Raw genomic sequence first — 24,605 nt, 5'->3', positions numbered from 1 at the left:
ATTGCGACCAGAAAATAGTAACAGAAATGATTTACTAAAACAAAACGGGATACCTGAAATAGCTCAGGGAAATTCAAGGCGTGGGTTAAAGTCCCACTCACTCGCCATTGGCAGGTGTCAGTATTAGCTGTTATTTCCTGGTTGCAATGAGTGACAGTGCTCAGTCTAAAGGAATTGTGTTTCATACTGGGAAATCAGCAGGGTTTCATTTTTAGCTAAGTGTCAGTTACACTCCGCACAAAACTAGCAAAGAAAACCTCAAGTATGCACACAACTAAGTGACTATACTGGATTCAGCCAGCTGAATTTCAATACAAACAACACCTCAATACTGGGGATAGTCCCCTCCACATGATACATTACATCTCACAGCATCCTCCTTCTTGGAACAGGAACCCATTAACTATTTATAGTAATCTCCCTCCACTCCCAGTTTTCTACTGACTCTGTGAGTCTGCCCTTTTGTTGGCACAACCATTTCTGGTGCACAATCCCACTGGCTCAGTCTGTTCCTCTCCACTCATAACACATCAATATGTGATAGTAGGTATTGAGCAGAATATTTGGCTGATGTGAGGGCCTCAAAAACAAGCCTGATGTTGCAATGCTCTCATGGATTGTTGGACAGTCACACACCATCCATCAGAGACCTACCAATCAATGCTGAGGAAAGTAGCATGCAGGAATGATTGAGCTATGGGACATTCAACCAAACTTTTCATTGAAAGATGGCATGCTTTCCTGCTTGTGGCTCTGGGTGCAGACAAAGCTCCCCATGTTCGAGGTTATGTTTGGTAGTTTAAAATCCATCTTCTGGCTGGAAATGTCTGTTGATAGAGGGCAGTATATGTTGCACAGTAAAGTTAGAGCAAAATAGACAATTCTGCAATCTTATGACAAATGAAGGCTTTGTTCAGTTTCTTTAAGAAAATGAGGCAGGAATGTCAAGAATCTGTGGTTAGAAACTGTTGCCTTCAATTACTGAGTGTCTTATTTGGTCGTCAATCTTCCCGGATTGGTCATGAGTCTACCTAATCTGTATCTATCTCCTGGTGATTATTGAAAGCAATCCAGCAGATTATTTTTAGTTTATGAAGTGATTTTGATTTATCAAGAATGCATTGCCTTGGATTATGACATGGTTTATTCTGATTAATGACATTGGGAAGAGATTAAAGTGGCCACCCTGATGTCCAGATATAGGCCCAGATGTGGTCCAGAGTCATCTGTCAGAGCAGGTCTGAATCCTACCCACTTTTTTCCTTGGGTGGCTAAGAACCTGAATCATTTCTCTATCCGATGTTCAGGATGTAACCATTATAGAAAATACCCAAAAAAGTTTAACTGGATTAATTAAGGAGGAAAGTTTACAGCATTTTTTCCATGGGAATGGGTGGGGGAGAGGAGGTGATTTGGGCTGGGAGCTGGGGGTGATCAAACAGGAGAGAGGGGTTGGTCAAAGTCGCACTCAAATCCAGGTCATGGTGGAAGAGCAATGTCGGGCTGGGGGAAGGGGATTGTGCTTGGTTGGGGGGGCCTGGTTATGTGGGGCATCAGGGTGAGGGTAGTGTGGAATTCCCAAAGTGCTTTGGGATCCCCCCTGAGGATTCAGGGGCATGAGGTTATCCCATGTGGGTTTGGTGTAGGCTTTTAAAAATGTTATTCTGAAGTTAAATGAGCTATTTTCCTTCTAACATTTTCAAAGTAACTGGCAAAACCATCCAAAGTTGATGATTTAAATTGTTTTGTTGGATGGTTCTCGGCACAATTGTCCAGGGAAACCTAGCCCATCTGGATAATTGCCAGGTAAAGCCTTACATGGGGACTTCCAAGAGAGATTTCCCAGTGCATCATTTGGATGTTAGACAGCGAGAAGGTTGTGACCCAATGGGTTTCTCCGTTTTATCATTTGGGTGAAAGCTGATGCTAAAGGGATTTTGTTTTTGGGGAATGTGAAGTATCAAGCCTCATGAAATTTTAATCCAAACAGGAATTGGAAGCAATTACTTGTTTTCTAAGCTTCTCCTTTAGAACAAGATGAACCTCAGAGCAGATAAGTGAAACTCTGCCTTATTGCTTATCTACGCTAAGCTGTAGTGATTGGACATGTTGAATTCTCACATGGAATTGTTTTCCTCTTGCTCTCCCTTAAACCAAAATTGGCCTAGAGTTTCCAGGAATTATAGATGATTTTCCAGAACTAATGTGTACAATCCTGGAGAAAAATCATTGGGGCATTAAAAAATACTTTTTTGTCATTTTCTTTGAACATTTTTCTTTCCCTGATATAAAAAAAAGACAATGGAGAGGGGTTGTTGTTTGGCTGACAACCTAGCATCATCCAAATGGGCCATGAATCTTTTTATGTTCCACTTGATATTGGCAGTGCATCACAGGGTGAATGTGTTGGCCAACCAATGTCTAGATCTTATGGCCAACCATGGGGCAAGCAGTGTATTGACACCTCCATTGGATATGTTGAATCGTGGTTGGTAACCCATGTGCTCCAATACACTGGTTTTCCACTCTAATGAAGGATCATCCTGACTCTAAACATTGGCTCTATTCTCTCTCCACAGATGCTGTCAGACTGCTGAATTTCTCCAGCATTTTCTGTTTTTTACTGGTTTTTCATGTGTCTCTTCTGTCCACATCTCTTGGAATAGGTCCACTCCCAGAGTTGGAAACCCCAGTGTCTCAACAGGTGATGTCAACTCTGGCTGCACATGTGCCAGGAGATGTCATGGCATTACCTTTGGCCTGCAGCTGCCCCTCCTCCAGGCTCCTGCCATTGATCACTGAACATGGGTTGCCTCACTTGAGCCCAGGTTTCTCAGGACTTTTTTTTTGCATGATCTGCTCACCATAGGCTGAAAGAGTCGATTTGCACCAAAAATTCAATTTGATACATGCCTCTGCCCCTGCGCGCTCCTGGGAGTCGATCCATTTGCTCTGTGCGTGTGGGTGTTTGTGCGCAGGTGCGGCACGGCCGGAGGCAGACACGGCACTAGCCGGAGAGGCGGCCGGCTAGTCCGCGAGCCTGTCCCGGGACCATGGGCTGTGTCAGCTGCTGCAGCCTGCGCGCCCCCCGCCGCCCACCTCTCGTGCTCTGTCTGTATGTCGTGGGCTTCCTGGTAAGTAACATTGTGGCGGTCATGTGACTGGCTGAGGCAGTAGCATGTTTCAGGGTAAGGTCTGTTACACTCTGCAAACAGGAAGTGAGAATTTAAACAGCCGCCTTTTAAATCCCCCCTTCAAATAGTGTTCTCAGCACTGGTCGAAGAGAACAGTATCTCTCTTATGTTCCGCCTGGAAATTCTCTGCCCTTTCTGTCAAAATTTATTGGTGTGAATCCCCACGATTTTAGTAAGCATCAAATCCTTTCAGATGCTGGCCTTATTTTTCACAGAAACCCCACACTGTAAAAAGAGGCCTTTCGGCCCATCGAGTCTGCACCGGCTACAATCCCACCCAGGCCCTACCCCCATATCCCTGCATATTTTCCCACTAGTCCCTCTAATCTACACATCTTAGGACATTAAGGGGCAATTTTAGCATAGCCGATCAACCTAACCTGCACATCCTTGGACTGTGGGAGGAAATCAGAGCATCCAGAAGAAACCCACGCAGACACGAGCAGAATGTGCAAACTCCACACACACAATGACACAAGCCAGGAATTGAACCCAGGTCCCTGGAGCTGTGAAGCAGCAGTGCTAACCACTGTACTATTATGCTGCCCTTGACTTAAAACATGTCCTGGTGTAATGCATTCAATCTTTCTATTGATCGCAAACTTAATGAATTGGATCAGGGTTGATTGAAACATACTTCATGATTTTGAGGTATCTGAAGTATTGTTTGCACAGTTGTTCCAACTAATATCACATGTAACAACATGAAAAGACGTGAGTAATACAAAGTTAAATATTAAAAAAAATTTCCTGGAAGAACTGTAAATAAATAAAATGGCAAAACCTTGATAGAGGCATGGTCTGGATGAGCTTTAAGATATTTACAAGTAAGATTCCAAGATAAGTTTTCATATAAGTTTCAATTTCACAAGTTGCCTGTTTGTTAAATCTGCATTGGATGTACAGGGATTTGGACATCTGCTGCTACTCGTTTATAACACTTCTAACCCATCAGGCCCTGTACAGTATTCAGAAATTCCTCTCCTGCTACATTCCATCTGCACAGTCATGTAGCCAGAGTGCCTGACTCTCACTTACCAAAGCAAATTTTTTATGGAGAGTAAAAGTCTGGATTGTGTTCTCGTGGTGGTCAAAGGAAGCACAACAAAGACACTCTGAATACCTCACTTAGGGGTTTTGATATTGACTTAGTCCTGGGAGAAGATTGTCTAGGATCACCACGTGATGCAACCAAGTAAGAAAAAGCATATCTCAGGGGCAGAAGGCAATCTTGTGGTGGGGTGGGTAGTGTCCCTGTCACTGAACCAGAAGCTCTGGATTCAAGTCCCACCCAGGACTTGATGGCCAAGGAACGAGCATTCTTGGGGTGGTCAAATAGGTAAAGTGTCAATCTTCAAATACATCCAACATACCAATGGCTGGTGGTAAGAGTGGGAGAGACTCCTGGTCAGCCATGTTTGATGTGGAGTGGTGCCCTCAAGCTATAAAGCCCCAGTGACACAATAGCAATCTGTTCTGTGAATTACTAGTTATGGAAACAGATGAGTCTCTTTTCTTGCACCACTAGGTGAGGGAAGAGAATTGGAATGGAAGTATAATCCAATACAACATTCTATCTGGTATGTTTTTGCTTAGACTTGGATTATCTTAACCATTTTAAACTGGAGGCTTTTATCATTTCATGCCTTGCCAACACTAAACGCCAATAGTTTCCCTAATGGTGTGATAAGACATTAGAATGGAGGTTGAAACTGAGGAGAATGGATGCTGAGGACCACAGGCTTAACATAGCTAGAAACAGTGTAATTGGAGTGAGAATGTGGCCGTAGGTGGGAGGAAATTGCAACAGGGAAGAAGTTGGAAGGAGAGAAAGAGAAATGATTGAGCTCAACTGTAAAATGCTGAGTAGATAATTAAATAACATAAGATTCACCCATGTGACAAAATGAATCACATGAAAGAAATCAAATAAAACAAAAGGCCAATACAAGACACAAAGGCAGTATAAACAGAGAGGCACTAACCAAGCCAGCAATTTGAACACGATTAACATTAACTTTCAAACTGCCTTTATTGGACATGTTTAAATTATAAGTGCACTCAGTTATCTCCTACAATTGAAAACTATTCTACATTTATGAAGTAATAAAACTACAGTTCCAGAAAACTTTTTTCATCCAGGCTTCGCGTGAAATCTTGATTAGCCAGCAGGTTGGAGAGACTCCTGTTTCTCTGCCCCTGTAATCTGGAACATTTTAAATGTCTGCAGTGGGGACTCTCCCATTTCCTTCCACCCTACCCCACAACCACCTTTCTCACTCATTAATAAACTGCTGGCAGAATGCATTGCGTTCTTGCATTCCTGTCATTAAGCTGTTAAGGCTCTTCCATCACACCCCTGGGTCATTAGAACCAGTTCCTCTTTGGCAGTTTCTTCATGTTTTCCTTTCTATCTAATTAGCCATCTTTTGCTATTTGTATTGTCTGTGTCTTGTATTGGCCTTTTATTTCTTTGATTTCTTTGATGTGATTCATTTTGTCACATGGGTGAATCTTTTGTTATTTAATCATCATCATTTTACAGCTGAACTCAACCATTTCCCTTTTTCTTCTTCCAACTTCTTCCTGTTGCAATTTCCTCCCACTTATGATCACATTCCTATGCCAGTTATATTGTTTCTAGCTGTGTTAAACCTGTGGACCTCAGCATCCATCCTCCTTAAAGTCTCAACGTCCAAACTGATTTCTTATCTTATTACTGAGAGAAACTATTGGTGTTTAGTGTTAGCAAGACATGAACTGATAAGAAGTGTCCAGTTTAAAGTCATAAAGTGAATACAAGTGTCAGCAAATATCAGTATATCTGATAGAATGCTATATTGGGACATATTCCCATTCCAATTCTAGTGGTGCACTACAGCAGACTTTTGTCAGTTTCCGTGGCCAGTAATTTCCGGAACAGGTTACTATTCCATCACCAGAGGCTTGCATCATAGCATCCTTATAGTGCAGAAAGAGGCCATTCAGTTCATCGAATATGCACTGACTCTATGAAAGAGCTTTTACCTACTGCTTTCCCCAGCTCTATCCCTTTCATCTTGTGCATGTACAAACTCCACACTGTCACCCAAGATCGGAATCGAACCTCGGTCCTGGTGTGCTAGCAACTGTGATATTGTGCAGTCCATAATAGCTTGTGGGGTGCCACTCCACGTTAAGCGTGACTGGCCAGTAGTCTTCTCCCACTCTTACCACCAGCCATTGGCATGCTGGATGTATTTGTAGGTTGACACTCAACCTAGTTGACCATACTATGGATGCACGTTCCTTGGCCATCAAGTCCTGGGATGGGACTTGAACCCAGAGCTTCTGGCTCAGAGGCAGGGATGCTACTCATTGTACCACAAAATTTATTAGGGCATATAAGCCCCAGTTAATTGTGAAGCATGTGGCAGTGGAGGAGCATACTGGGAATTCAGATGAAGAGTGGTGGCGGGGGGGGAAACCAGATGAGATTCTAATTTGGTGGAGTTGAGCATGACGGGTAGATTGGCTATCATACCAGAAAAATCATTTGAGGTGTCGCTGGGAAACGCTCCTGTTTCTCCTGCCCCATCAACATGCCTGCTTGATCTGACTACTTCCACCTCCCTGAAACTGCTGGTTCCTGAACCCTGGGAAATCTAGTCAGCTAATGTTATCTTCATTTAGCTGCACCAGTGTGAGGAAGGAACTCTCTGGCCCCACTTCTCCAGAGCAGGTAATTTGGATGCTCCTGAACCCACCGCATTAAAAATGGTAGTAGGTACATTCACAGTGAATGTTTGTCTGATTTTACATATTTCCCATTTTGGGGGGTTTTAAAATTCCCCTGTACTCTGAGTTGTATTTGAAGTCTTTTAATTTTATTTTTTAAACTACTCAACAAATCCAGATTGAAAAATAAGAATAGGAATAATTTTATTTACTATTTCTTTATTTTTTTTACCAGTTTTTCCCAACTTGACATATTTAGAAACTTCACAGCCAATTAACTAATATTTGAAGTGTAGTCACTGATATAATGCAGAAAAATGAAGCAGAGTATTTGCACACTGAAGTTCCCACAATCAGCAATAAGATAATGAACCAGATTATCAGTTTTAGTTATGGTGGCTAAATTATGAATATTGATCTGGAAATGAGGAAAATTTCTTGTCTTCTTTTGAATAGTGCTGTGGGATCTTTTATACCCACTTGGAAATGCAGGTGGAACCTTACTTTAAGGTCTAAGCTGAAAGATGACACCTCTGACATTGCAGCATTTACTCAGTACTGTGCAGAACTGTCAGCATGGATTGTGTACTCTTTCTGGCTAAAATGTGAGCATTGTCACTGAACCAAGGTTGAGACCTCCACACATGCTGTCTGACCTGCTAAGCATTTGTTGTTCTGTGTTTCAGATTTTCATCAGCAGCAGTATTTTACTTTTTGTACCTGTTTGCTTTTATTCTCTTACGTTCTAAATAGCATTTAATGAATCCATTCCTATTACTCCAAGTGACTTGTGCGAGACCTCTGCTACCACAGCTCCATTAATGGCTAGGTATCAGTTCGGGATCAACAGAGTTCACACATTCTACTTTGGCTAGGCAACTGCACAGGTTTATAGTAAGATTCTGATGGCATCAAGTAACAACAGTGGCATTCATGTTAACTGTTGCTACAGGATATTTTACATTGGTATTTGCACCGAGGAATCTTATGTAAATGACTTGTCACATATTCAATCTGAATGACACTCTCAGCCACATCTGAGCCACAAAATATGTATTAATTTTAGCGTGAGATGGGTACACAATGCAGGCTAACAGCTACTGTGAGGTAATTGTGTATTATACTTTACTACACATTAATTTTAAAACTAACATATTAGCGTGGTGTGATTCACGGACAGTGTCCTTTATTTTGTTATTGTTTAGGTCGATGTGTGAAGTTATATGTTCTGTTCATACTTTGTTCATTGTGAGAAAAATTCAACAAGGGGCTTCAGTTCAAAAAACTTTGGAAGTCAGAAAACCTTTTCATCAGAAGGATATCTGATGTTATGTTACTGAGGAAAGCCATTGGACATTATGACTATGATACTAATTTAAAGACATTTTGGGAGCATTGTGTCCAAAATCACACCGGAAACATGACACTTTAATTCAAGCACCTTATTATCATTTTCCTTCTGCATTTGGCGTTGATTGCATGGCAGTGAGCGTCATGCGGATCCATATAGTCCAAACCCAACTCCAGTATTTAAAGGCCAATCCAAAGATGGAATTTGGAGGAGTTGGGAGACTTAGCACTGAGATAGCAATTCTAGTATATTGACTTTGGGCACTCAAAGGGCTGCTTTAATGATCTGTGGGTTGCCAGATATGTGAAATTTGATGACCTGAACGTGTGGGGAGTCACCCTGATTTTGGCCTGTTCATTCTGACTGGCACCATCTCGGATGAATTTTGCCAGTTCTATTAGTGACTTATCTGATCTTTGTGCAATTAACTTGGAGATTCTGGATGTGTCTCTGGCCGTGTCCCAAAAAGATTCAGCAGGGAAAGTATTGAGGGTGGTGGTCACTTTCACAACTATGTTACTATGTGGCCATTTGGTCTTGAGGGAGGCAGATATCTGCTGCCATCACCTGATGCAGCAGCCTAAGCCTCTGGAGAGACTGCTGCTCTTCTGAGAAGTAAGCTGAGCCTCTGCCTTTGTGGCTTTATTTGGATTAAGTCTCCAGTGAGCTCAGTCACTCTCTTCTACTTGATCTCCATTTATCACTTGCAGGCCTTGTCACACAGACTATAGCTGCGGCTGATAGTCAGCATTCTCCTTATCTGTGGTCCATTTAAGGCCACCAAGTTGCCAATCATTCAGAAATGAGTTTCAAAACCTCTTTTGTGTGAAATCTAATGACTCACCACAAACATTCTGAACACTTTCCCAGTGGGAGATTAAAAAAGCAGGTGCTGTGTATTTATTCTATTATTTGCCTGTTTTTTAACGAGTCCCTTTTATTGAATAGTATACTCATTTTGATTCCAGTGGGAAGTTTCAGGATGCCATGAAGACTTATAGATGTAATATTCAATTTGATGTAGGTTGAAATATCATCTCAGTGAAATGATGGACGTTTTTAGATTAGCCCTGACTCTGCAGTCAGGGTTGCAGTAAGCTGTGAAACATGGCCGAATTAAACTCCCCTTCCACACCTCAGTTTGTTGCTGTTTCACATCGCTATTCCCCATTATAAGAAGGTTCAACTAGATGATGAGTGAGAAAGGGTTAAGAGATGGATTTGATCAAGTTAAAGGTAATTAAGTTTGCTTAGCCTAATTGCCTTTTCCTGTTTGTGATTCACAATACATAAGAACTTCAATACGATTCGTATATAGATTTGCTGAATTTGGTTATATGCTTTTCCACTGGTTTGTACTGAAATGAGATTTTTAAGGATGGACTATGAAGCAGAATCTGTCCACTTTTATTTCATTGCTAGATAACTGGTTAAAGTGATATTGAAGCTCCAGTCTATACAATCCATGTTGACTACATTTTTTTGTCAAAATACCTTTTATTCATTTTCTTTATTTGTTTGTTAGGACTTATTTGGTGTGAGTATGGTTGTTCCTTTACTAAGTCGACACATCAGGCATCTTGGAGGAAGCTCAACAGTAGCTGGACTAGTAGGTTAGTATGTTCCATTCCATTCCATGAGGGCACACATATGTAAAGTGTTTGCTAGATAGTTATTATCTTGAATGCCTATCTCACTGCATTAACTGATTAGCAGTGGTAAAAATGTGAAATGCTGGTAAGGATAAAGAAAAGAATCAGACAATTGGAATCTTACCTCACTGAGGACAAGACATTGAGATGTTCTTCTCCCAATAAATAAAATATTAAAATTTCCCAGCATAAAACTGCAGAACTAAAGTCATAACATTGGTGGCATAGCCCATTCACCTCAATTGTCATGAGACAATCAGGAGGGCTAAACTAGGAAGACACTGAAAAAAGACTTGAACTTAAGCCTACTAAGGCAATATGAACAGAGACTATTGGTGACGAGGTAATTATTTCAGTATTCTGGGGTGGGGGGGTGGGGGTGTGGGGGGGGGGGGGGGTGGGGGTGTGGGGGGGGGGTGGGGGTGTGGGGGGGGTGGGGGTGTGGGGTGGGGTGGGGGGGGGTGGGGCTGGGGGGGGTGAACAGAAATTGGCTGTGCCTCATCCTGCTGTTCAGTGACTTTGTATGTTGAAGTAGATTACTTATCAGAACAGCACTTAAGCTTAATTATGACATACTTCAAATTGAAATGGACTGCCAACACTCACTTTTGAGACTTGAGCATAAACTTCAGTGAAGAACACAGGAATTGTGATCAGCCATGGAACTATACAGCAGCATGTCCACCTGAGAAAGATATGAATCGAAAATTGGCAAAGAAAAGTATGGAAAATTTAACTGAAGTGGCTTTGAAATCTACTTGATTTACTGTCACTGTTTTGAGTACCTTGTTTCTATATTTAAATATTTGGAGGAGAGTAAATTTACATATAAGTAACTTGATTACTGCTCACTATTCTTATTGTCTTAGTAGGCTGAAGTTCAAGCCTTTTTTTAGTGTTTTCCTAGTTTAGTCCTCCTGAGTGTCCCATAGCAATTGAGGTGGGTGGGCTGTGCTAGCAATTTTGTGATTTTAGTTCTGCAGCTTTATGCTAGGAACTTTTAATGTTTTATTTATTGAGAGAAGAGCATCTCCATGTCTTGTCCTCAGTGAGGTAAGATTCCAGTTTTCTGATTCTTTTCTTTATCTTTACCAACATTTCACATTTTTACTACTGAATCAGATGCTGCACCATTTAATACTGTGCTGGTGAGACTAATTTTTTTTTCAGTTTTCTATGTAAGCCATTGGGTTACACATGAGTTAAAACTAAGCCTATTGGGCCTGCATGGAAAATACTTTGTGTATTGGACTTCCATTTGCAAAGGAATTTGTAACGTATTCCATTTGTATAGTTGTTCAGTCATTGATGGGTGCCAAATGGAGAACACCATAGAATATTTGGTCCCAATTTCTATCATCTCTTCTAAATCAAAAAGATCTATCTTTTATTTCTGATGAATGTTTTGTCGATTTAGCTTTCTTAAATGTAACATATAGTTATAGAATTGATTATTTTTAAGCGACTGCTGACTACAGTGATTTTCATGAAAAGAAAAAAGGATGAATTTTAACTCCCCAGAATGGCCAGTTAAAACAGATCTTTGCAGCTGTCACATGGAGCTGCATTTGGATGCTTGCAGGTAACCGACTCACCAAAATAAGGACTTGATTAGTGCAGGCAGATGGGTAGTTATTGCAGTAATTAATGTCCTTGGGAGATGTTAAACATTTCTTTAAATTGGAATTTCAGAGATTTTAAATTAAACATCTTCAGATTAGGTTTCTTAGAACTCAGAAAACACAGCATCTGAAGAGAGGTGAGAATTCCTAGATGGAACAGGTAAGTGCTTATGGATCAGGGGGAACAGGAGTACTTTCACAAGCCCTGTAAACTTCCCTGTAAATCAACCTTTGATCCAACATTTCCTGTATCAGTCAACCCCAATTATCTCATGTTCCAACTGATATCTGACCTCCGTGATCCCATCTGACCTTGAACATTCTACCTTAGATATTCCACTCATCTCCCAATCTCTCAAATTAAATCTCACTTTCCAACTTTTTCCCCCACTATGGTCTCCGCTCCCCTCATTTGACTAGGGCCATCTGTTACATGTCTCAGGTTGTCCTTTGACTGTCTGCTACCTTTGCTCTGCCGTTTCCACATGCTGATGTCTTAATAGGCTGCTATCAGCACCCTTAACCATGATCACCACTATTTACATCCCCTCTGTCTTTTTGTCTGTGATATCTTTGTTAATTTCCTCCTCCCCCCTCCCCCCGCCCTAACAGTATAAATATCATCCTATTTTCTAGTGTCTTAAACTCTGGGGAAGGATCATCCAGGCTCAAAACATTAACTCTGTTTGGAGAGACTTGCTTATATTTTCCTACATTTTCTGTTTTTGTCTTAGATTCCAACATCCGCAGTAATTTGCTTTTATCCCAATCTCTCAACTTGGCCAGTTATGGCTGGGACAAACCAATCTAGGAATATTTAGTCAGATCTCACTGCTAAATGCGGCAGGTTGTTAACCACCTTCTCCCCTCTGCTCCCAATTTCCTTTCAATCTTACAGTTGTCAGTGAGCTGATAGACGTATCAGCTAGCATGTTGCATTAAAACTAAGTTGATGCGTCTTTATTTCAGGTTCTGTGTATGGATTGCTGCAACTGTTTTCTAGTACAATAATTGTAAGTAATAATCTCAGTTGTATTGTAATCATTGCAATGAACATTTAGAAAACTTAAATGATCTTGTCTTTTTCAATCTCTCAATCAAATGAAACTTGCCAAAGTAAATTTTATTATTTGATAAGGCAAATGTATTTTTCTTTGCTATATCCCTTGTCCTGAAGGTTGTGACAAATGGCAAAAGCCTTGTAGTATTTCACCAAATGACCATTATTCATGTGGCTGTATCAGTAGCCTATCGAGTAATCATGCCTTGTTCAATCATGGCCTAATCTAGATATGTAGAGGCCTGAATACTGATCAGAAATGAAGCCCTGGCTGAATGAATTTCTTATTTTTTTAAAGAATTTCTTAGCCCATGGATACACAAACCAATTGTGGCAAGTTGAATATTTTTCTGGCTATTACCAGATAACTCAGCACAAACTAGGGACTAAACCTGATACACTACAGCTCAGTATTGTGCTGTACCATAGCACACAGCGTCTTTACTGAGGCTTTGAGAAATCTCTGCGTAAAATCATTAAGTGGTTTCCTGCTCAGCACTCATCTCTTTTTGATTTTTGAATATTTTCATTTGCCAGTAGCAAAGCATTGCTCAAAGGACCTGACAGCAGTGTCAAAAAGTACGAGTCTAAATGAACAAGGGCTGTGTTACTGATTTAACTTGACCATGGTTACTGTTTGAGTTTTATAAGATTTCAGCACCAACATACACTAGTAACTTGGATATAAAACAGCAGACGCCATGTCAATAATCTTCTCAAAATGTGGCTAAATAAATGTAGGGGCATGGGTGGGGCAATGAAAGATGAGTAGAGGAAGAAAGTGGAAATTTTTCAGCGTTTTCTTAGTTGCCCACCATAATTGTGTGAACGCTTGTAGAAATTCCATCTAAAATTTATTTTGGCTGTTGTTGCAGATGGCTAATATAAGCAAGCTCCTGGTAATTGCATTGCAAATCCCTGTAACAAACTTGTAGACCCAGTTTTTCATCAGCTTCCAAAACAGTTGCCTAGATAAGGGGACTTAGTAACTGCTGAATAACTTAGGAGCTGCTGGTCTCTTTGATTTAGGCTAAAAAAAGAACAGCTGCACATTTTAATAACTCCACAGGACACAATGGTTCATTTGTCGCTGGGACTTCGATTGTGGCTGCTGTGTAAAGCAATGACCTAATTGAGTATTTTAGGTGAAATTAATTTAATATTCTGGGGTTTTAATAATTTATTTTAGGGTTTTGGGAGAGGTGCTGCAAAATTCTTCCTCTAAAAAGCATAATGGTATAGTTCCCCCTGACCAGGCAGATTGATCAGAATAATTAGCTGAACACAATTTCTTCATTTCATGACTTCTTTTGTAGTTTCGGCTACATGATCCATTATAGAATTCCCACAGTGCAGAAAGAGGCCATTCAGCTAATTGAATCTGCACCAACTCTCCCACTTTTCATCCCGATCCCCATAACCCTGTGCATTTAGCTTAACTATTCCTCCTAACCTACACATTGTTGGACACTAAGGGGCAATCTAGCATAGCTAATCCACCTAATTTGGACACCTTTGGACTGTGGAAGGAAACCCACACAGACACAGGGAGGATGAGACAGGGACCATCACTCACCCAAGGCTGGAATTGAACTCCAGGTTCTGCACTGTGAGGTAGCAGTGCGAATCATTGTGCCATTGTGCTGTCCCTGTGCTATGTTGATTGACATCCCTGATTTTACTGAAGTCTAAGATATGATCGATAAACCATTTTCCACCTCGGAGCTCTGATCCTGCCCATAAAGCCAAGGAAAGGTATTTCATTTTGTGTATTTCTTACTGACCAAGTCATGCTGTTTGAATTTCATGAGCCTCTATAGGAGTTCGTAGTGCTGTTGCCTGATTGAGAGTCAAATCCTAAATCCGACAAAAAATAGAAAGAAAGGCTTGCATTTATGTAACACCTTTCACAATCATCAGATGTCTCAAAGCTCTTTACAGCCAATGAAGTACTTTTGAAGTCTAGTCTCGATTGTGCTGTAGGAAGCACAGCAGCTGATTTGCACACAGCCAACTCCCACAAACAGCAATGTGGTAATAACCAGATTATATGTTTTTCTCATGTTGATTAAGGGATAAATGTTGATTAGGATACCAGGGAAAACTTCTGTTCTTCAAAATAGTGCACTGGCATATTTTACTTTCACCTGAGAAGGCAGGCTTTGTTTAACATCTCATCTGAAAGATGGCATCTCTGGCGCTGCAGCACTTCCTCAAAACTGTACAAGTGTATCATTGTTGAATTTTATGCCCAGATACTGCGATGCGACTTGAGCCCAGACTTGAGCTGTGACTTTGAGGCGAGTGTTACCAACTGAGCCATGGCTAACACTGATCAGCAAGATGTTTTATTACAACTGGATTTAGGTGGGAGCAAATGAATGGACCCATTAATATAAGTTTTCTATGAGATCCAAGAGGTTCCATGGTATGCATCAAAGCCCCTGCTGCAATACAGGTGCTGGATACAGGGATTTTCCAGATTTTGGATCCTTCATTCATATTTGCCTAATGTACTAGAAGTAAACTTTTTTTGGAGCTTTCATGCAATTCTTGTATAGCCACCATAAGAATAAGGGATATTTCTAACTTCTGCAATATGTTACAAAAAGCAGCAAATCAGTATGCTTCAACCCAGATATGATGGATAGCGATGCTTGATAGTGATTATAGTTTCCATGATGGGAGCCAGCTTTTGAGTCCTTCTGGATTTTGGGACGCCTGTATGTGTAGTTACTTTTCGCCCTCTTTGAAAATTATATAATTGATCATAACGATATGTTTCTTATTATGAGCAAATGAGAACAATCACAGATTGGATTGTCGAGGTTGAGAAACAAAAATTAGTCACATGTTAGTGTTGGAACTTCAGTCCTATCATAATAAAGCGAAAAGGAACCTTTCCTTGGTTATATTACATTCACTTCTCAGTTAACATGTTTTCATCAATATTTTATGCAGTTAAATTCTTCACTGGGTTTCTCACAAGTGCAACTGTGTTTACCAAAGCAAAGCTACGGTCTCTGAATTCTTTTCAGAAGAAATGCTTGCAATGAACATATTAATTCCTCAGGAATCCACTGCACCACATGTTCTATCTCTTCTTGACAGGTCAGCAGGCAGCTGTTTGAAGCAATGTTTGAAATTTGTCTCAGTGAAATAAATCATTTGATTCAATATGACACGTCTTTAAATAGAACAGAATTGGTTTCCAGTCTAAATGGGCATGAAACTTGGTGCTATGCTCACAGCTAAATTAACTTGAAATATGGTTGAACTTTTAAAGTATTACTTTTAAAATGACAGGTGTTTAATAGAATTATCTGTCAGTTTAAACTTCTACAAAAGCATGAAGTGTGGAGGACATTTTACCCTAACCGGTCACTCCTAGTTATCATTTTCTGGAGTAAACCTTATACTCATGTAATGTTTTCTGTTAATCATGGATTTACAAGTAAGCACAAAATACACAAGACCAAATGTCTGAGTTTGATGTCTACTCCATTTGAGTTTAGATATCCTACTTGAGACAGCAGCTATGATGCAACTGGCCCAAAATCCACTGGTGCAGATTTTGCAATCAGTAGTGAAGCAAGGTGCTCAACCCTGACCTCAGAACTGCTGCCGATTATCTAACGATCTCTGGGATATGGTTTTCCCATTTTCTTGCAGCATTTTGTTTCTATTGTCAAATGAAAGCTGTCGTCATACAGGAAGGCACCGATTGCATCAAATTGTTCACATGCAACAAACCAGGAATATAAAATTAAAGTTTTCAGTTAGTGTAGGGAAACAAGCCCCTTAAAAAGAGTAAATACATTTTATAATATATAGAATTTGTTTATCGTTATGGAGAAATTTGATATTCTTGCAGTCTGGAACTGAAGAATAATTGGCAGGAACTTCTGGATTTCCATATTATTTTTATGACGTGCAGGCATTTGTCATTGTTCCCACTGCAAAATCCAGGCCAGCAGGTCAAAGAGGAGAAAATTATCCCAGATTTCCAATTCCCAGGCTTCATTTTCAGCCCCTGTCAGGACGGAGAATGGAGGAAGATGGGTGTGCCCTGAAAACAGTGTTGCCAGCTGGTGTGCCAGTGCCCTGGTTCTCTATCCTCCTCGGGCCATTTTCTTGGCAGCAGCATGGGGATCGGTGCAGTGCTACCAACCTGCATGCAGTGGGTAGCTAATTAAACCATTAAGGCCATAATAATGCCTGTTAACCGAGGCCAACTGGGGTTTTCTAGTTCTCCTTCAAGTTCCCCACAGGCAGAAGGGATCAATTTAGCACTGCCAGCAGCAGAACCTGGGGAGTGGGGTGCAGCACACCAGACAATTTTGGAGACCCTCCTTGTCTGTCTGTGTGCAAAAGCAACTTCAGGGGGCTTTGTAGAGGCACTCTCCCCATGTCATCCCCAACCCTCAACTGTGGTGACCTGGCTGCAAAGACCATTGTTTATTTTAATTTAAATGACGTTCACCTGACGAAAGGGCAGCCAGCAGTCCAAAAGCTAGTGGCTTTTGCTACCAAATAAACCTGTTGGACTTTAACCTAGTGTTGTGAGACTTCTTACTGTATTTTAATTTAAAACAGCCAGAGTGAATGTCTCCAGTTGAAGCATCCTCTCCTCTTGCCTGCCAAAATATTCTGCTGCTGCCTTCAATCTGGAAAACCTCTAATTGGCCTTTCAGCTTCAAGAACCTGCTCAATGTCCTTAGGTGGATGGCAAGCCCAACCTCTAGATATTAATTGGGCAACTTAGGAAAAATCACAATGAGTGTCTGTTTCCCACACAGTGCGGGTTTTTGACCCACATTTGAGCCTGATGATAGGGTTTAGAACCCAGCAGGGAAAATCCTGCCCGTAACCTTTAGGACACCCAGTTAATGCTTAGCTATGTTGTAATGTTCTCCTAGTCAACCACCCACAGCATGGAAGAGAAATCAAACTGCAACATTCCACTCTGTGTGAATTAGAGCTACATACAATTAAGGGAAAACTAGAGGTCAACAATATAAGACAGTCACCAGGAAATTAAATAGGGAATTCAGAAGAAACATTCTTATCCAGAGAGTGAAACCTGCTACCACAATTTGTCATTTTGGTGAAGAGTGTAGATCGGGGTAGCCAAACTTTCTGAATCTTAGAACCACATATGATAACCTTCTAGTATTCACGAGCCGCAAGACACTCACAAACCTATATATGTATTCAGTATGACTGCTTGCTTAATTTAAACTCCATCTTATAAACACTATTAAAATAGTAATATCCCTTAAGTTGGATGATAGTCATAGTTACTGGGGCCTTATGAGTCTTGAGATATAAGCCTTTGAAAATCAGGGAGCAACAGAGACTGCAAGTTGGAGGGTCAGGAGTGAGTGTTGAGTTAGGGATGCAGCTCCAAGTGGGACTGATCAGGCCATGTAGCTCCCTAAGTCAGACAGACAAAATTTACATTAAAAGGAACTGACCAATATTAAAATGATCGCCTTTCTAACCAGCCAGGTTTGTACTGGTCACACAGCATGTCACCAGTATGCCATTGGAAAAGGCATTAAAAATGTGAAAAGATTCTTGAATGCCATTTTAACTGCTTGAATGACAACCCACCTCAACCAAGGGAGTTGGGGGCTTCTGACTTCACTCTCACCCCCTCCCTGAAAGGATGCCAGGTAGCAGGAAAACTTAAGGATAGTTGACTAACTGGCAATTATGCTATTTTTCCTCATCATGACAATTGCCAAACAAGTCCATTGTCTGAGATGACAACATTTGGGATTTTATGTGCTGCAAAACTCCCCTTTGTTGATGTAACCACTGCTTCAGAAGTGTGACCCTGCAGTTGCTTGACTTCCATCCATTTGAAGTAGCAGTCAATTATGAACAAGAACATTTTACTTGTGTTCAAAAAGATTCGTCCTAAGACATGCCCATGGTCTTGCTGGAAAGGAAGATGACACCAATGGTTTTCGTGTCTCCTGATAATGAGTAGGTTTGATATTATCTCAACCACTTTGAGAAACCTGCCACCAAACAGAATATCTTGCTCTGGCTTAACATTTTGTGATACTCAAAATCCTTGATGCGATCATTGTAGTATATCAAGTCTCCAGACTCTTGGAATGACCACTCTCTTGTCATGTATGAATAAACATCAACTACACTGAGGTGTCCTTTTTGTTCCTCGTACTGTCTGAGAGTGTGGCATTGTCTGGCATGCATGCTTTCTGACCTGAGCATATCGTTCATCAGATTTCTGTGCACGTCCAATTTCATTCAGTCATTGAATTGTTGCCAGTAGACTTGTGGTTGTTGTCGATACAAAAAGGTTTTTACCTCTTCAACCAGAATTCATCGCCTTCCTCAAGCTTTACCACTGGAATATGGACTAAAGCATCTGCTGTAGTCTGCTGTTGTCCCAGAACATGCTGCGTCTTTGCCTCAAACCTCATTACCCTCAGTCTGAATCATTGTCCTCATGGAGGCATTTTTACTCCTTAGAATTGCAAGTTTCATGCAGGGTTTGAGGTCTGTTTCTGCCTTGAAGTGGCGACTGCGAACATAATTTGCAAGCTTTGCATAAGCTCTCGTAGCAGCTAATGCTTCTTTCCCTGTCACTCCATTTCTTTGTTCAGTTTCTGTCAATGAATGGGATGCATAGTAAACTGGTCTATGATTTCCATCTGTTCATTACCTGCAAGGGTACAACTCCCAGTCCTGTAGAAGAAGAATCTGCAGCAATGATAGTGGGTAGTTCTATGTCAGAGTGAGCAAATAAAAATATCAAATAAAATATCAGCGTATCTTAGATTTTTTTCAAAAGACCTATTTTGTACTTCCTTCCAGCACCATCTATTGCAAAAACTAATGTAGTTGCTCATTGACAATAGCTAGATTGGGTAGGAATTTCCCAACTTGGTTTACCATACCCATGAACCTCTGGAACTTGGTTATGTTACGAGGAGCTGAAAGGCCCTTGATTGCTCGCCTTCTATGGATCAATTCTGACATCAGATGCATGCACAATATGTCTAAGGAACTTGACATTCAGCTACAAAAAATTACATTTGTTTGTAAGCGTTTTAGCACTCTTATCATGTTCTGTCGGACCACTCCAAGAGCACTTCAAGGATAGTTGACATTGTCTTCCGGAAGATTTCTGATGTTGATGTGATTTCAAAGGGTAATCTGTTGAAACAAAACATCCTAAATGGTGTAATGAAGGTTGTGAGAAATGTGTTATTCTACTAGAGGCAACAGAAATAAATCACTATTCGCATCTAGCTTCATGAAGATTGATTTCTTTCCCAATTTTGCTAAGGTCTCATCCATAGCCAACAGAGGATGAAATTCAAGTTCAGCTGTGTTAGATCTAAGCAAATTCTGATTGACCCATTGGATTTTGACACTAGGATCATCCCTGAGTGTCAAATTGTTGGTTCTGTCACAGATGAACTAACCCCTTGCTTCTACGTAGAGTCAATTTTCTTCTTTACCTTTGTCAAGAGGGAATGGGGAATATTTTTGGGTTTGGACAAACTCACTGGCTATGTTTCAGAATGTAGAATGTTGTGGTATTCAATCTTTGGTTTTCCTAGTCCTGTGAATGGCTGTGGAAATACACCTCCGAATTCTTGGCTTTGCAGCTCCTCTGTTTCCTGATCTACGGGCACCTGATGCGGAGAGGGGCGGGTCAGGATGCCGACCTCCTCATGAACCTGCTCCTGAGCCTGGCGATCGATGGGGTCGTCCATCCCGACTGTCTGCTCCTCTACCGCAGCTACATTCGCGGCCAGGTGTCCCTGGAGACGGAGCATGCGGTATCCATGGTGCAGTTGATGCCTTCCGCACTCATTGGGCATTGCAGGGGCTGGGGTGCATTATAGACCCCGACAATCACATTTTGATTTAATGTTTTAAGTTTCCTTTTGACTTTGGTTTTTGTTCAGGCCGTTCCCCCTTTCCTTTTTGGGGGGCTGCCCCTTTTAATTTGCCCCTAAGTTAATTTGAGTTTGTTTACTTGTTTGGTGCCTTAAAAAAAGCTGCAGTTCCTCTGTTCTACAAATCAGATGTAAATTGGTGTAGGCTATTGTGATTAGGAGTGAACAATTCTGGTTGAGCTATCACATAAGGTTTTAGTGATTTTCCTCACTATACCCTCAACAGTCCAGCGATGTGCAGGTTACATGGATTAGCTATGCTAAATTGACCCTAGGTTTGGGGGGATTGGCAGGATAAATATGTGAGGTTCCTGGGATAGGGTGGGATTGTAGTTGGTGCAAGCTGGATGGGTCAAATGGCCTCCTTCTGTACTGTAGGAATTCTGTGACCCTGTGATATGTTGTAGAGTTCCATTCAATTGTCCTGTGACTTTAAGTTCTATATCTCCTGTCCCGTATAGTTTTATGCTTGATTGCTGAAGAGAACCTCTTTTCAACAATGGTTCATTGTCAGAAAAAACAAAACTAATTATGTGCCTATGTCTAACTTAGTTTATCTTCTTTCTCCCTATTAAATTATCAGTACTCCAGCAGCTTTCTGGATCTCTCCAAGTAAGTTCCTGGATCTCTCCAAGAAAAGGCATCTCAACATCATTGATATCTTCTATTTCATGAATCTTGCTACCTTTTGAAGGGATTCTTTTTGTGTATTCTGCAATCTTCTTGCTGTAGTTCACAGCTAGAAAGTGACCCTTCATTCTGCAAAAATGGCATTCTGTCCCTTATAGTGTATTCTGCACCTGTACTGTCTCCTGCCACACCGGTTACAGCTAGTTGGGACAGTTGTTGGATGCTTTTCTTGTCTCCCATGCTCTTTTATGGCCACTTCTCTGCTTTTGTATTTAACTCAATCCACTGATTGAGAGATGGTTTCCCTGTCACTCCAACTCACTAATTGATGTTGCTTCCTGACCTGAGATTATCTGCTGAGTTTAATTGGCTTTCAACTGACGATGCTTCATCCAAGAGTCTAACAACAATTCTGTCCCTGATTTCTTCACCTGTAAGCTATCATATTCATTGTTCCCTGTAAGTCTATAGAGATCATTGATAAATGTATCAATACTTTCCCCTTGGTGTCGAAGACTGAGCTGTAGTCAGTAAATAGCAGTCTGACATAAGTGTATTTGTTATCCAGGTGTTACAGGATTGAGGGCCAGGGAGATGGCATCTGCTGTGGACCTGTTGCAGCAATAGGCGAACTGTTATGAATGCACCTTCATTGGCTATCAAGTTCTGGGGCGGGGAGGCAGGGGACAGCTATGCACTGCACCACAAAACCTCCTTTTGGACAAAATTGAAAATTTAACCTGCACAACATTGGCATTCTTTCACAGATTGGAGTAGGAATGGAATACTTTTATTACTTCATTGCACATTCTATTTTGACACCAATTCAGTATCACTTTTTTTAAGTACAATGATCTCAGATTTTAAGATGCAAACAGCTCTAACATAAAATCTGATCTTCTCCGGTTATGGAATAGAATTTGTCATTGGTATAGCTTTTTATTTCTAATATCTAAAAATACAACCAACTTTTGTACTAAATTTTCAGGTTACAATAAAATTATCAGCTGCTAGTTTTGATGATTTTTTTTCTTGAAGATTGTTTTGTTTCTTAGTATTGCTTGCTACACCTAGATAATGTAACTTCAGATAACCAGCAGAGGGCCCTCATGATCTAGACTTGGTTTGTGTTACCTTCTGCCTCATGGAGCCTATGGGGTTCATACTTGTAGGTGGAAAATGGTGCCAAATTGCCGAAAAAAATGTGTTTGATATCCTAGTGTTAAATATTACATTCTGAAAAAAATCATAATAAATTAATCTTATTGTTTGTAATTCCTTAAGTGTGGAGTTTCAATGAAGTGCTGTCGTCAAGCAACAAAGTGGTTAGCACTGCTGCCTCACAGCGCCAGAGACCCGGGTTCAGTTCCAGCCTTGGGTCACTGTCTATGCAGGGTTTGTACATTCTCCCTGCATCTGTGTGGATTTCCTCCAGTTTCTCCGTTTTCCTTCCACAGTCCAAAGAAATGCAGGTCAGGTGGATTGGTCATATTGCCCATAGTGTCCAAAAACGTGTAGGTTAGGGGGAACCAACAGGATTAATATGTGAGACAACACAGCTAGGGCCTGGGCAAAATGCTGTGTCAGAGAGTCAGTGCCGATTTGATGGGCTGAATGCTTTCTGCACCGTAGGGATTCTATGATCTGTTTTCTCCTTGATAGTGGACACGACTCCTGTTAGTGAAAGAGCCATGCAGTGGTTTTGGCAACAGGTGTTAATGTTTCTAACTATGTAGAGTGCCTCAATCAAAATGTGGATGTCATCATGATTAAAGATGGTAATTAACGTTACAAGCAATTAAACTTGATTTTTCTTTTGCCCAGGGCTCCTGGAGTGATGTTGTAGGAAGACAAAATGTTTTATTGACCACTTTGATACTTAGCGGATTTAGCTACGGTCTACTCGGCCTCGCTGGTAGCATCCCTTTGTTAATACTGGCTAGGATTTCCACAGGTAAGCAAGTAATCTGAATGCACAAACCCCTCTATCTTAGATCTAGAAACGTAGAAGATAGGAGCAGGAGGAGGCCATTCAGCCCTTTGAGCAGCTCTGCCATTCATTATGATCATGGCTGATCATCCAACTCAATAGCCTGATCCCGCCTTCCCCCATATCCTTTGATCCGCTTCACCCCAAGTGCTATATCTAACTGCTTCTTGAAAACAAACAATGTTTTGGCTTCCACCAATTTCTGTGGTAGAAAATTTCACTGGCTGACCAGTCTCTAGGTGAAGAAATTTCTCCTCATCTCTGTCCTAAATGGTTTATCCTGTATCCTCAGACTATATCTCGTAGTTCTGGACACCCCCACCATTGGGAGCATCCTTCTTGCGTCTACCGGCGCGGGCGGCACAGTAGCACAGTGGTTAGCAGTGCTGCTTCACAGCTGCAAGGACTTGGGTTCCATTCCTGGCTTGGGTCGCTGTCTGTGTGGAGTTTACACATTCTCCTCGTGTCAGCATGGGTTTCCTCCGGGTGCTCCGGTTTCCTCCCACAGTTCAAAGATGTGCAGGTTAGGTTCATTGGCCATGCTAAAAGTGCCCCTTAGTGGCCTGAGATGTGTAGGTTAGAGGGATTAGTGGGTAAAATATGTAGGGATATAGGGGTAGGTCCTGGGTGGGATTGTGGTCGGTGTGGACTCAATGGGCTGAATGACCTCTTTCTGTACTTTAGGGTTTCTATGATTTCTATGATTCTATGGATTTGTTTAGTCCATTTATAGATTTCTATGAGACCCCACCTCATTCTTCTGAACTCTAGCAAACACAATCCTAACCAACTCTGTTTCTCTTCCCACCTCAGTCCTGCTCTCCCAGGAATTAGCCTGATAAATCTCTCTGCACTCCATCTAGAGCAAGAACATCCTTCCTCAGATAAGGAGACCAAAGTATTCCAGGTGTGGCCTCACCAAGGCCCTGTATAATTGCAGCAAGACATCCCTACTCCTGCAGCTGAATTCTTCTTGCTATGAAGGTCAAAACAGCATTTGCCTTTTTACTATCTGCTGCACCTGCATGCTTACCATCAAGTGACTGATGTATGAGGAGATCCAGGTCTCATTGCACATTCCCCTCTCCTAATTCATGGCCATTCATATGAGTCTGCAGAAGGATCTAGATAGGCTGGGCGAATGGGCCAGGAACTGGCAAATGGAATTTAATGTTGGCAAATGCGAGGTGGTCCACTTTGGTAGGAATAATGGTAGGAAGGACTATTACTTATGTGGCAAAAAACTGCAGCAGGCGACGGTGCAGAGGGACCTCGGGGTCCTTGTGCATGAGTCGCAAAAACCCAGCCTGCAGGTGCAGCAGGTGGTCAGGAAGGCGAATGGGATGCTGGCCTTCATAGCGAGGGGGATTGAATATAAAAGTAGGGAGGTCTTGCTGCAGCTGTATAGGGCATTGGTGAGGCCGCAGCTGGAGTACTGTGTGC

General features: G+C 41.3%; 1 protein-coding gene across 1 annotated transcript in view; it reads left to right on the top strand.

The window, feature by feature from the left end:
- The first annotated feature begins 3,025 nt into the window (after window positions 1–3,025).
- slc67a2 (solute carrier family 67 member 2) overlaps window positions 3,026–24,605 on the top strand; it is a 32,263-nt gene continuing 10,683 nt past the window's right edge. The window contains exons 1-4 of the mRNA XM_080197155.1: window positions 3,026–3,134; window positions 9,788–9,875; window positions 12,506–12,549; window positions 22,997–23,126. Of these exons, the coding sequence (XP_080053281.1) occupies window positions 3,054–3,134; window positions 9,788–9,875; window positions 12,506–12,549; window positions 22,997–23,126 (343 nt within the window). The 5' untranslated portion in view covers window positions 3,026–3,053. The remainder of the gene's footprint in view (window positions 3,135–9,787; window positions 9,876–12,505; window positions 12,550–22,996; window positions 23,127–24,605) is intronic.

Source organism: Carcharhinus amblyrhynchos, chromosome 10, assembly GCF_965287045.1.
Source record: "Carcharhinus amblyrhynchos chromosome 10, sCarAmb.v2.hapA, whole genome shotgun sequence".
NCBI classification, from domain to species: domain Eukaryota; kingdom Metazoa; phylum Chordata; class Chondrichthyes; order Carcharhiniformes; family Carcharhinidae; genus Carcharhinus; species Carcharhinus amblyrhynchos.
Note: the sequence above shows the minus strand (reverse complement) of the source record. Positions and strands in the feature narration are given on the sequence as shown.